We start from the raw sequence: 12,803 nt of genomic DNA on the forward strand, positions 1-12,803 counted from the left end.
CACATCAACATCCTATAAACATGGAATATAATAATATCTCATAGTCTCGGAAACATGTTTCGATAATATTGATATTTGTAGGACATTGTTTATTAACAATGTTTTTTAGCAATTTATACAATGTTATTGCAAAAATTACGTTAGATGGACTGACTTACAAGAAATAAACAAAAACAATTCGCCTGGTTACCTACAATTACAGTTGAACAAAAAAATAGAAGATCAAATTCTGGTAATACCAGAGAATATTAAAACCTTAATAACTGCCTCTATCTTTGGTTTGTTACTGAGAGACTGGACCTATAACTACTAGTTGCGGCAATGACCTATACTTTGTTTTAAAAATAACAAACAATTTCTTAATTACAATATGCATCATGACATTTACAATATCATACCAATGATATAAAAAAATAATGAATATTAATTTCAAACCTGATATAGAGTACACTATACGGTTCCACTGGCCATATAGAGTACCGATTAAAAAATATTTTCAAACAATAAGCAATATATAATTGCATACATAAATGATTATACAACACATTATTATAACAATGATATATTTATTTTAATTAAGTAGTCTACGATTAAAATGCGAATCAGCAAATTCACCTAAGCATTATCTGTATTATCTATATCTAATAGGTATCTTAGATTCTGAATTTTCAAAAAAATAATAAATATTTAATATGGCATTTCTTAGATATTTCTTAGTTATTTTCATAAAAGAAAAAGTTCTTTCACATACTGCATACGAAACTGGTATACAAGAAAACTGACATGCCTACCATAAATTATCATTATACCTTGTTTTACTTTATCAATACTTAGCTATAAAACCACCCGACTTCAAACTTATGCGAATCAAAACTCAAAGACAACAAAAAAATCGAGTAGTCATGTTTTTCGAATTATTGTGACTTTACGAGCTGTATTTATTATTTTTGCTTTACATTTTAAACGTGATGTATTCTACAGGTGTGACTGCTTGAGCCGACGCAATCCGCGATCTACGCCTGTAAGCGAACAGTGGGCGGTGGTTTTAACTACAAAAATAGCGTGAAAATGTAATAATATAGTTTATTCAGTTGTGTAACACAAATCATTGTTTCTTACATAAGTATGAGTCACCATAGGGTTAATTTAACTTTAATATTATGTTCATATACCTATATTGTTTACCTGATTCTAAAGAAACTTTAAACGTTCGTGTAAGGTGTAAGAAGCAACTGCGCTAAAAATAGTGTTTAAAAACCTTAAAGTGATGGTTAATACGCCCAAAGGACCTAAAAATATCTTAATGTATAATATCATAATAGTTTTAACAGTAACATGTAATTTCACAATTTGTGTGCCTCTAAAGGGTAAGTCGTTTGTAATATAACACAATACATTCAATATATTGTATTCGAATAATCATCTGATATTCCAATATTTCAAAATATGATATGAGTTGTATTTTTATAAAATGTATAGTTACCATTTCATATACTTACTTATAAAAATATTCAGTAGAGGATTTTGGGGGGATGGGGGGAAAAAAAGTTATATTTATGAATAATTTCGCATTTATTTTTATTTTTTATAGACGAAAAAACGTAGAATTGATTAGGTTCCAAATAATAATAATATTAACAGTCACCCGTCAATCAATAGATACGAGCCCACGAAGCCTAAAACCTAAACTAATATAACTCTTTAATTGAAGTTAAGTTGAATTAATAGTATTTTTTGTTATCAATTGGTTTATTTAAAATTTCTATTGACTTAACTTTTAATGTAATTAAAAAAAATATACTTAACTAATTTAAATGAGTTTAAAAAATGTAATTAATTGCCCTGTCTTAATTATTAGTTACAAGTTTACTTGTATTCTACTATTGAAGTTTTTAATTTGTATTCATATATTATATTGATAAGGAGACATGGTCGTGTGAAACAATTTTAGGTGCCTGGGCTGTCCCCGTTTTAAAGCGATATGTATTAGATGTTTATGTTTAGCAAATTCAAATTACTTTAAATGTATGTACCTAGGCATATCGAATAGTATAATATTAGTGCCCTGTACAAATAAGAAATAAAAATATATTTAGAATAGATTATTAAATTATTGTAATCTGTAAGACCCATATCATCACAGGGGATAATGGATACGACACTCGATCAACTAATTTGCCTACTGTATCTTTAAGGTATGAAGTATTGAACTTAAAAAGTTTAAACTATATCCGTAATCTGATAAAACTTTGGAAACATGTATCCTTTTAGTTACAAAATTATAAAACGGAAACAATCCTTTTACTACGGACGACGACGGCTGTTTAAATTTAATATAAGTTTTTTATTTTGGGTATTATCAGTTTCAGTATTATATACTCTTACTATGAATTAAAATTAAAATATTGTTATTTGACATGTTTCAAATAATTGATAACGTCAGCCAGCCTCCCCCCCCCCTTAAGGAGACCGTTATCAAGGCCACAATTTGGACAAATCTTAATGTGTCAGAATATCATATACCCTCAACCTGTACATATATTTTCCAATATAGTTTTTGATAATTATTTATTTTAAAACCATTTTAGATGTTGTTATCAAAGAAGACATACCACTTTCTGGACGAAATGATCTCCAAATCAAAGTAAAAGAGAAAGATTCTGGGTCTGAGCAAGTGGGTGTTGATGATGGTAAAACCACCAATGATGGAATGCAAATAGCTCAAACTAAAGATATCATACAACTAGGGATACAATATGATATAAAAAGCTTTTCTTCAAAGCACAAACATAATTTGCGTATGAAAGATTTTAAGATGTTCAATGATACTGAGTTTAAATATATGATTGATAATAATTACACTCCAGCTGTCTATTATCCAGGGTTTTTTTTTACAACGTACGCTTCATGTGTATTCCATTATTTCAGAGACTTATTTGAAATTCAAAAAGATTATTTGCAAAATTTGTCTTATAACACGCCACTTCGTGCACTGTCCGACCCTGGTGACAGTAAATCTATATTTTATCTCACACAGGATGGTAAATTTATCATAAAATCCTTACAGTCAGCCAAATTTCAATCTATTCGAAAACTGCTTCCTAAATACCGCTTACATATGGAAGAAAATCCGAGATCTCTGTTGCCAAAGTTCTCGGGTCTTTATGGTTATAAATGCAATACTATAGACATGAAATTAGTATCTATGATTAATTTACTGCCTTCTAACATTAAAATGCACCTAAAGTATGATCTGAAAGGTTCGACTTACAAAAGAACAGCTTCCAGAAAAGAAAAACTTAAGCCATCGCCTACATTTAAAGATTTAGACTTTGACGATGAGTATCTTAATAATATATTTTTAATGCCAAATACTCTCTCAGATCTTCTCAAAACTATCAATAATGATATTGATTTTCTAAAAAAATTAAATAAAACAAATTACAGTCTTTTATTAGGCATTCATTTTATCGATGAAGGTACTTCTAATTGTAGTCAGGCAGCTTCTGCCAGGTTTAATCGTTTGATGGTTGATTCAATAGGAATGGAAAGCATTCAAGAAGATGCTGAAAGTTTTCCAAAGGAAAATTGTCCTTCGTTAAGAGGTAGTATACCTGCTAAAAGTGGAAGTGGTAGAAGAATGCTACTATTTGTTGGAATTATTGACATACTGGAAGAGTATGGAGCATTGAAAAAAATAGAGAATACGTATAAAACCCTTACAATAGAATTGACACCTGGTTTTCCACCAGATGTCAGCTCTATTTCTGTACAACCACCTGATGCCTATGCTACTAGATTTATAGAATTTATGACCAAGTATGTAAAATTAATTTTTGTTTATTTATTCATTCGTTGATAACATTTTTTTTAATTTTTAGTTTTGTCTTCAAGCCAATTTTGACAAATGAAGAACTTGGAGCACGATCTAAGCAAAGTTTCAAAGCAGGGTCAAGCAAACGATTGAATGATGACGACTTCGATGATACTTCGTGTATAAGCTGCTTCAAACGAAAGAAATCATCAAGAAATACCATCAACAAAAATGATTTAAATTAAGATATTAAGGTTTTGTACTAACAATCGTAAATCTGTCATCAAAGAATAGTCGTTTAAATGCAATATTAATTTATATTATATTTTCTGTTTTAAATTCCACAAACAACGTCTTTTGTACTAAAAAAATAAATTTTACAACTTACAAAGTTAACCAATAAAATTGCTATACTTTGAAACTATATCTCATGTCATTTGTTCTTGAATCATTTAACTATTATTTTTATCGATTTTCGTGTATCTTAATTAATATACGTATACAGTGGTCGCTGCTTATTATAATCACGGTTAATGTTATCAAACGTTTATTGTTATCGAAAAGTATAAGTACGGGCCGGATGTATACTTATATGTGTAAATTATGTAGACTAAAGTAATCAATACGCCGCATAATATTATCAGTTTGAGGTCATAAAATCATCATTATGTAGTTATTAGATAAAGAAAATAATGTCCAAGTTTTCGTGAAATAGCTCATAATAAAGATAAAAATGTCTATACACATTGATATCATTTTTGTTTACACACCATTCAGACAGTACCGTCGCTGCCCGTCGACCAGTATCGTTTGTGTGCATCCGTGTCGCGTGTGCGTAAAAATAAGTGAAAAAAGAAAAAGAAATGACCTAACAATTTATGATAACTTGTCAATATTACAAAGTTACGACAATTTACCAAAAATGGGACAGCGTGAAGCAGCTATTAAGCTACAAATTTCCCAACCGTTATTGTGTTCCTTTTTCTTTTTTTTTAAATTTTAAATTACCAATTTATACTTACATATGTACTTTAATTAGAAATAAATAATAATAAATAAAATAATTATACTTTTAATAACTATGTGTTAAGAATAATGATCATAATATTTGATGCAACACTAAATTGTTATTTTTTTCGTTTAGTGTTATCAATCGGATTATGTTATCAGTTATGTCCCGTACCAAAGTGATTACATTAAGCGGCGACCACTGTATTTATTTATTCCGTTTTTTCTAGAAATTAATTAAAACATTTAAAACCTTGTAAATTGTCATGCTTTAAAATTCTTTGTATCTTAATATATTTTATTGATTTTAATTTAAAATTTTAACTGGTAAATAAAATGACAATAACTATTAGTTAACCATTGGTAATTGACCAACTCAAGTTCTATAAACCATGGTTTGAATCAAAACAAACTTTAAAACCACGCAAGTAACGAGTAAAATGTTATCCGCTGGTCGCATAAGGCATAACCAACCCGTAATCTGTTGTAAGAAACTTTCGGATAGCTTTTCGTCGAATCGCTGATAAATTGCGTTCTCTGAATATGCCGGAAACCCGTGCAAATTGGTCGAGGTTCAAAGCTAAAATGTGGCCAGTAAAAAATTTCCCTCAAAGGCTCAATCTAACAAAGAACGATAATCAATTATGACGAATATTCAAAGCGTAAGTGTTGTTCCTGTAAAACATGTTTTAAGCATAACATCGATTGTTTTATTTTAGATCGGTGGTGCGGTCAACATGTATGGCGTGCAGCAAATGCCTACCGAAGGTTATAATGGTTAAAAATATACTCTCATGCAATGTTGTTGGATATCATGGCCACAGCGGACTTCGAAGGTACATATTTTCGCCTGCCCTACAAATTTAAATTTTGAAATTTTTGCTTCTAAACGTTAGTGCACCATAAGAATTGATTTGTGCAAATATTTTCAGAAGTTGTTCGATACTGGTTTAATCGTAAATTCAAAAATATATGAGGGGATCCCCCTCATGGAAAAATTAGAAATGTAAGTGTGTCATTAGCTTGAATTTGTGCAACTAATTTCAGAATTTTTTCGATACCCGTTATAGACAAAAAAATCGTTTACTTAATTTTGACATTTCCAATACCTCCCCCTTGGAAAAAATTAGAATTTATAAATTTTCCTTTTGAAATTCATTAGTGTGAATGAATTGTGGGGCGCTATTGTTGAACTGTGTAGGACTGATTTTCTTTTCAAGTCCGAATTTATGCGAGAATGCGACGGTACGTGTTGTAGGTAAATCATCGCATCAAGTATTTAATACAATACAATTCGTTTGTTTTTTTTTTTTAAATAAAGCACAAACATTTTTTAGGTGTTAGGATACGAAAAGGAATTTTCATACATAAACTCAGCATGTTATATTTTCCATGTGGAAGTGTACTGCGAGTGTACGCACAGACATATTGACAATATTTTGCGATACGTACAGCCGAATTAATATGTAATACAGCGATAAATGATAACCACAATAGAACCTGCAGGCAATCGCAAGATTGTTCTGTCTCCCAATTTCGAGGCAACCGACGAAAAACATTTGGTGTTTTATTATTTTTAATTGACAACTGTATAGCACTACTATCTCAGGTATTTCTAAATAATTATGTCCGCCCACAATAACTAACAACGCCACTGGCGTTAGACCATTATTATTCCATCACTTTGAAATATTATTTAAATATATCTGAAACGTCATTACTTTTTTCAAATGTATTTAAATTTACCCGATTATGTAAAACAAATCGCTTAAAAATTGGGTGCATTCGATTCGAACTATCGGCTATAATACACAAGTAATAGGTAGGTACACCACACACGTCATTGCCTTAAAAAGCGTATACAAGCCTACGAAGTGCTTGGTGATATTTTAACGTTCGAAAAGCCGAATTTAGTATTTTAAATAGGTATTTTTTCTAACCTAACTTATTCAACCTACTGTATTCGGCCACATATTCTGTACGTATTCTATACGTCTGTTTAAAATGTCTAGAGCCACTGCAGCATATTTTATTTGAGTACCAAATATTTACTCAGGTGATAAAAATATATAAATAGCAATAATGAACTCCTTGTGAGAAATCCTGTTCAAAATTGTCCATACGTAGCTATACAAATTGAAAATTCCATAAATTATTAACAACGAAAAAATGTGCAACTTTTCGAGATTTTGATGAATTTGATTAACAATATTTACATACTGCTGTGCATTTAATGTTTCAAAACGTCGTTGCTCTATACGATTTATGTTCCAATGCTAACGGTGCTCATAAACGTTAGCTAAACATCGTGTTCCTGTTATCATATAATAAAGGTATTATATGTTTACACATCAACATCCTATAAACATGGAATATAATAATATCTCATAGTCTCGGAAACATGTTTCGATAATATTGATATTTGTAGGACATTGTTTATTAACAATGTTTTTTAGCAATTTATACAATGTTATTGCAAAAATTACGTTAGATGAACTGACTTGAAACTGAAAGAAAGTCGACACTCCTAACCCCACAATTTATACTTTGTTAAAAGTGCTTAACTAGAACACGTTAATATTATTATACAGTGAAAACTGTCTAAAGCAGAATCACATATGGGACCAACAAAAAATTCCGCTTTAAGCAGTTCCTCGCTTCAATAATTTTACAGCGTCATCTAACATATATGTATTTTCGTTATAAATTATTATGAAGTAAAGTTGCTTTTATAACTACTGGTTGTGTTTTTTTTATTAAAAAATGAAATGATTGAAATATGATAGGTATGGGAATGGTTGTGATTTCTGAGGAGACACAAAAACCGATGTTAGAAAGTATGTAAGGACTAGAGAACGTATAAGAAGCCATTAAGAAAAATTAGAAAAAAAAAAAAAAAATTTTTTGGGAAAAATTTTTTTTTTAAATTTTTTTCCTTTTTTTTCCAAATCATTATTTTTTTTTTTAAATTTTATAAACGCAGTTATATTTACTTGTGTATATTGATGATTTTCTAAAAAGAAATGTACATATTAATTAGTTATTAATTAATTTAATTTAAAAAATGTATGTACCTATTTAAAAATCTTAAAAATATTTTAAATAGTGAACTAAAATATGTGGTATATTCTATTTGCTCTATTTATCTAATACAATCTTAATACTACGATTACAATAAAATATACATAAATTATTGTATCGTATATTATAAGAAATGAGTGCTATAAACCAAAAAAAAAAAAAATTATCCGAAAATATATCTAGATAAAATAATTTTTTTTTCATCTTTAGATAAATAAATAATTTAGTTATCTTTATCTTTATCTAGATAAAATTATTATAATTTATCTTTGTCTTTATCTAGATACAATTTTATTTATCTGGGCTCAACACTACAACTGATAATAGTGATAACTGAATTTTTTAATGTAATAAACTATAGAATATTACAATTTGTATACACTATTATTTGACTTTCGAGTTGTTACTTGTTGATAACAGATTCCCAACCAAACCCAAAGTTTTATTCAAGTATTTTATTTTGCTCGATTATTCGCCGCTATAAATCTGCCCGGGGGGTTTTATTTTGGCTCGATCTTGCCAGAACTTAAACGTCTCTAAGTTACATAATGTCATAATCATAACCTTCACATAAAATCATTACTTTGTTTTGTTTTCATTAATTTTGACATGCAGTAGCCGAGTCCCTGTCTTTCAAATCTATATTGGTTTTTGTCACTGTACACAATAAAGTGACTCCTTAGAGTAAATTGTTCAACGTCTTGTGTTATTTCTAATGATATAAATGTGTACAATAATATGGTATTATACACACTGTATAGAATTATTTTATGCAATGGTGTTAAATCTGTATAACATTTTTTTTTCACGAAATGGTACAAAAATTGGCACACGATTTAAACAACCTGTGCAATATGCACCATAACATTTTTAAAAAAAGTTTGTAATTTGCCCCAAAATAAATATTATAATTTTTAGGATCTATGGAATTTGCTATTTGCAACATCATGGCTCATGGACAAGTAAAAAATATGAAATTCATATTATTTCCACAGCAGAATTGAAATTGATTATTCGTAGGTCTAGAATGAAAAGTTTCTAATTTGATTTAATAAAATTGTCCTGGATAGTAATTTTAAGGTTCGAGTTTTCTAGTATTTAACTTCTTAAACAAAACTATTTTATACTTGTATTGTGATTCTAAAGCATGATGCAACATGTATAGTTTCATTCACATAATAATAATAATATTTTGCCGTATTAGTTTATTTATTTAGTACACAAATTAATAACTAATTAATTAATTTTACAAAAACTTTTATAACAAATCAACATTGGAATTTTATGTATTTTGTTTATAAACACATTTTTATTTATATAATGTTATTAATTTTTATTAATAAAATTCAGTTTTCAGAATTTCCTGGAAATGACAATTTTATATTTAATTTCAAATTTGTATATTTGTATATCTTTTAATGCAGGATTTTATACCGTATAAATTGTGTATAATACAGTATGAAACAAACAATTATTATACCATAATTCAATACAACTGTATTATACAAAGTTTAATACACGTATAATACATGATAACAGAAAAAAACCGTATTTTTACATTTCTAGTTACATTTGAGATCGTCACATCCTCATCATTACCACACATTGCAAAAGTAAAAGTCTGCCTCACGATCAAGGTAAACATTTTATGTTACATTGGGGTTTGTGGTATCATGCATGAATATAAAAATTATTAATACTAAAAATATTAATTCGGTTAAGTAAACATGACGTATGTCACAATATTTAGTATTAAGTCCTAGGTAGTCAGTAAGTTTTAGCAGATGTGGCAAAACAGAAACTACGTACGTTAAGCGATAATATATAAATCTTAGTAATAGACAAATGTAGGGTCAGTGGTGGTGATCTTGTGTTTATTAAAGGTTCTATTATATTATTAGTTTGTTTATTGTGTAGGTCGAAGTAATCGGCGTATACGAAAGCACTTAGATAATTTCATAAAGACTTAGTGCAAATCTTACAATTATCCAATACAAAAGATACTCGCATATAATAGTAATTGATACGTACCAAATCTCGATAGTAAACTAACGAGGTCTGTGGTCACTTGAATAAATATATACCGGTGTGGTGAGCCTTATGACATAGAAAAGGTACAACTTTACTAGGTATATAAAATAGATTTTAACGCTTGTGTAAAGGGAAAAGTACTTAAAATTTGCATTTCATCACCATATGTCGGCACAACCCTTACAATTAATGTTAGTTATAGTTATAATAATAATAGTTTTCAAAACAATACGCAAAGCGAATATTCATAGAAAAAGGAATAATTGAGGCATTGGGTCAGGTAACTATAGATACGCAGAATGACCCGGCGGAGATACTGGATGGATGGGTTGACGATGGGTGGGATGAATGACGGTGTGATCCGACTGATTGCTTTATATGAGTAAACCTTAAAATTGAGAAACGGCTGGTGAGTTCTATATTATATATTATACATACGGTGACAGTACACCAGGTCACTATATCGCGGAAGGTGACTCAAGCGACGGACTCATGATCTGACCGCTCTATAGTGCGGAAAGTCAACCCCCTCCTTGGCGACAACTGAATATGTTATCACGGAATTTTCCGATTAGCCGGGCCGATTGTCATATATAACAATCATATTGCGTATTGGAAGCATACGTAACAGTAATATTACACAATTTGGAAAAAACTGAATTTCATCCACTTCACGAAAATGTCAAAAAGTTCTCCATGTACAATGTGCATATTGTAATAAAACGTCATTTTCACTAAATTGATACATTTCATGATGGGATGTCCACTGCATGAATTAGCGATTTCCACTAAATGGGTGTGGTACCTATATTATGTACGACAGAGGATACTCGTTTTGAGACAACTAGAGGCTCTCTAGTAAAACCGTTTAGGTATAGTATGTGCGATGATAGTTAATTTGTTTCATTTGATTAAGTCCTTTCAACCAACTGTTTTCCAAAGAATTGAAAGACCACCTGCTTATTGCTAACAAATACGGTGTTATGACGCACGAAAAAACAAAACAGTTTATTCAGTAGTGTAACACCGATTGGTTCTTACGTGTTAAATGATTGTATATCATAGACATAAAGCTTCAATATATTTCATCAACTTATATTGTGTATCTGATTGTAAAGGAACATTATTTCTAAGTGTACGAAGTAAAAAGTAACTGAGTTGAAAATAGTGTTTTAAAATCTAAAAATGATGATCAAAAAGTCTACATTTTCCATATACTTTATAATTTTCTTAGAGTATAATAAAATAATTTCAACAGTAACATGCTATTGCAAAGATTGTTCAGATAGTTATCCAGATTTTGGTATGTCATTCCTCGTTTACATTATAACACTATAAATACTGCAATAAATTATTGTGTTCAAATAAACGTCTTAAATTCTAATATTTTAAAATATAATATCATACAAAATATACAATAATTAACACTTAATGTTAATGATATTTATAAAAGTCTGCAAAAGATTTTTTTCTAGAAGGGGTTGTGCATATAATAATATCTAAAGTTTAGTTTTAAGAAAATTATCGAAGGAAGACATTTCGGGGTGTGGTGAGAATGCACAATAGTAGATGAGTTTAGTCACTTCTCTATTCATTTCTTCAAACGAAGTACAAATACGAAAAGTAATTATTTACAGTTTTATGGAATATAAAAATGATAACTAAGATAAGTCTGTGTGTCGAATCTTGAAAGACATTTAATCATTTCTATTTCAATGTGCGCCCGCTATCGTCAGTTAACTTTTTCAGGGTACAGCTTTTCATCTGCAGTGCAGTTACTAGTGGTGGAGTTCGCAGAGAAAATACTATCGAACTACGTATTGTCGTATTTCACAAGTTTTTTACGGAACAAACAAGAACAAATGAAGAACATTTGAAAGCATCGATTCTGGATCCAATATTCAAAAGTAGGGGTGCTGGCATTTCCTTGGCACCCCCACCTTAAATCGACTATAAGTCGGGAATAGAGATAGAACAAACGACAAACAATTTCGGAACAAACAAGGAAAAACAATAAACAATCGAAATCTCCAGATTGGGTTCCAAAATTCGAATTGGGGGTGGCAGGGAAATGCAAATAACAGGTGCGTTACCTTGCCCCACCACTTACTCTAAATATAAAATAATTAATGTCAAATTATGTAATATCATTTGTAATCTTTGTAACCACCAAAAAAACATTTGTAACCTAACCAAAACTGCTCAAAACCAAGTAACTATGTGGTGGGGCCGTGGTGACATATTGTTAGTAAGTGTTTAACATTTTTATGTATATCGTATACTTTACATAATTAGGTACTGTTAAATACAATATTATTATTATTTCGTGTCAAGTAACCTCGTGTATAAGTACGACTAGGAATAAAATAAATTTAAAATTAACAGCAATGAGTCGGTAAAATTAAATAAAGAAATAAAAATAAAAATAAATTATAGATATCATCATATCGAATACTGAATAGTATTATGACACAACAAAAAACGTTAAATGCATTTAACTTTAAAATTCAAATATGTATTAAGTATAAATATATCATAATAAGTCAATTGTAAAAATTACATAAATAAATAATAATAAAAATAAATTATAGATTTCATATCGAATAATATATGACACGATAAAAAACTAACGGTAAAGATGTTAAGTCCCATTCAAACGTGAATGTGTGGTAGTTCACAGTTCACAGATATAACTTAACATGGCTAATAGGTTGAAAAATAATTTCGTACAAGCTGTACTGCAATTAAATCATGGACTTATAAATCTAAATTCATAGCTCATATTATTATTCTACACATATTATAGGATTATAGTAAAACATAGTCAAACAGACGAATATTTCATCAGGCCCCCCCCCCCCCCAAAAAA

The 12,803-nt window shown here is 29.4% G+C and overlaps 2 protein-coding genes across 3 annotated transcripts in view; both read left to right on the top strand.

The window, feature by feature from the left end:
- Positions 1–2,442: 2,442 nt before the first annotated feature.
- LOC111032005 (phosphatidylinositol 4-phosphate 5-kinase type-1 beta-like) lies at positions 2,443–4,108 on the top strand. Its single transcript, XM_022312160.1, has 2 exons — positions 2,443–3,819; positions 3,882–4,108. The coding sequence occupies exons 1-2, from the start codon at positions 2,711–2,713 to the stop codon at positions 4,057–4,059; spliced, it is 1,287 nt and encodes a 428-aa protein (XP_022167852.1). The 5' UTR covers positions 2,443–2,710; the 3' UTR covers positions 4,060–4,108.
- Positions 4,109–10,900: 6,792 nt separating this feature from the next.
- Positions 10,901–12,803, top strand: part of LOC111032014 (phosphatidylinositol 4-phosphate 5-kinase type-1 beta-like) — a 7,641-nt gene continuing 5,738 nt past the window's right edge. For both annotated transcript variants that reach the window (XR_002604273.1, XM_022312171.1), the window contains exon 1: positions 10,901–11,237. Coding sequence is in view for 1 of the 2 variants with exons in the window: in XM_022312171.1 (XP_022167863.1) it covers positions 11,120–11,237 (118 nt within the window). In the remaining variant the exon portion in view is untranslated. The remainder of the gene's footprint in view (positions 11,238–12,803) is intronic.

Source organism: Myzus persicae, unplaced genomic scaffold (genome assembly GCF_001856785.1).
Source record: "Myzus persicae strain clone G006 unplaced genomic scaffold, MPER_G0061.0, whole genome shotgun sequence".
NCBI classification, from domain to species: Eukaryota; Metazoa; Arthropoda; class Insecta; order Hemiptera; family Aphididae; genus Myzus; species Myzus persicae.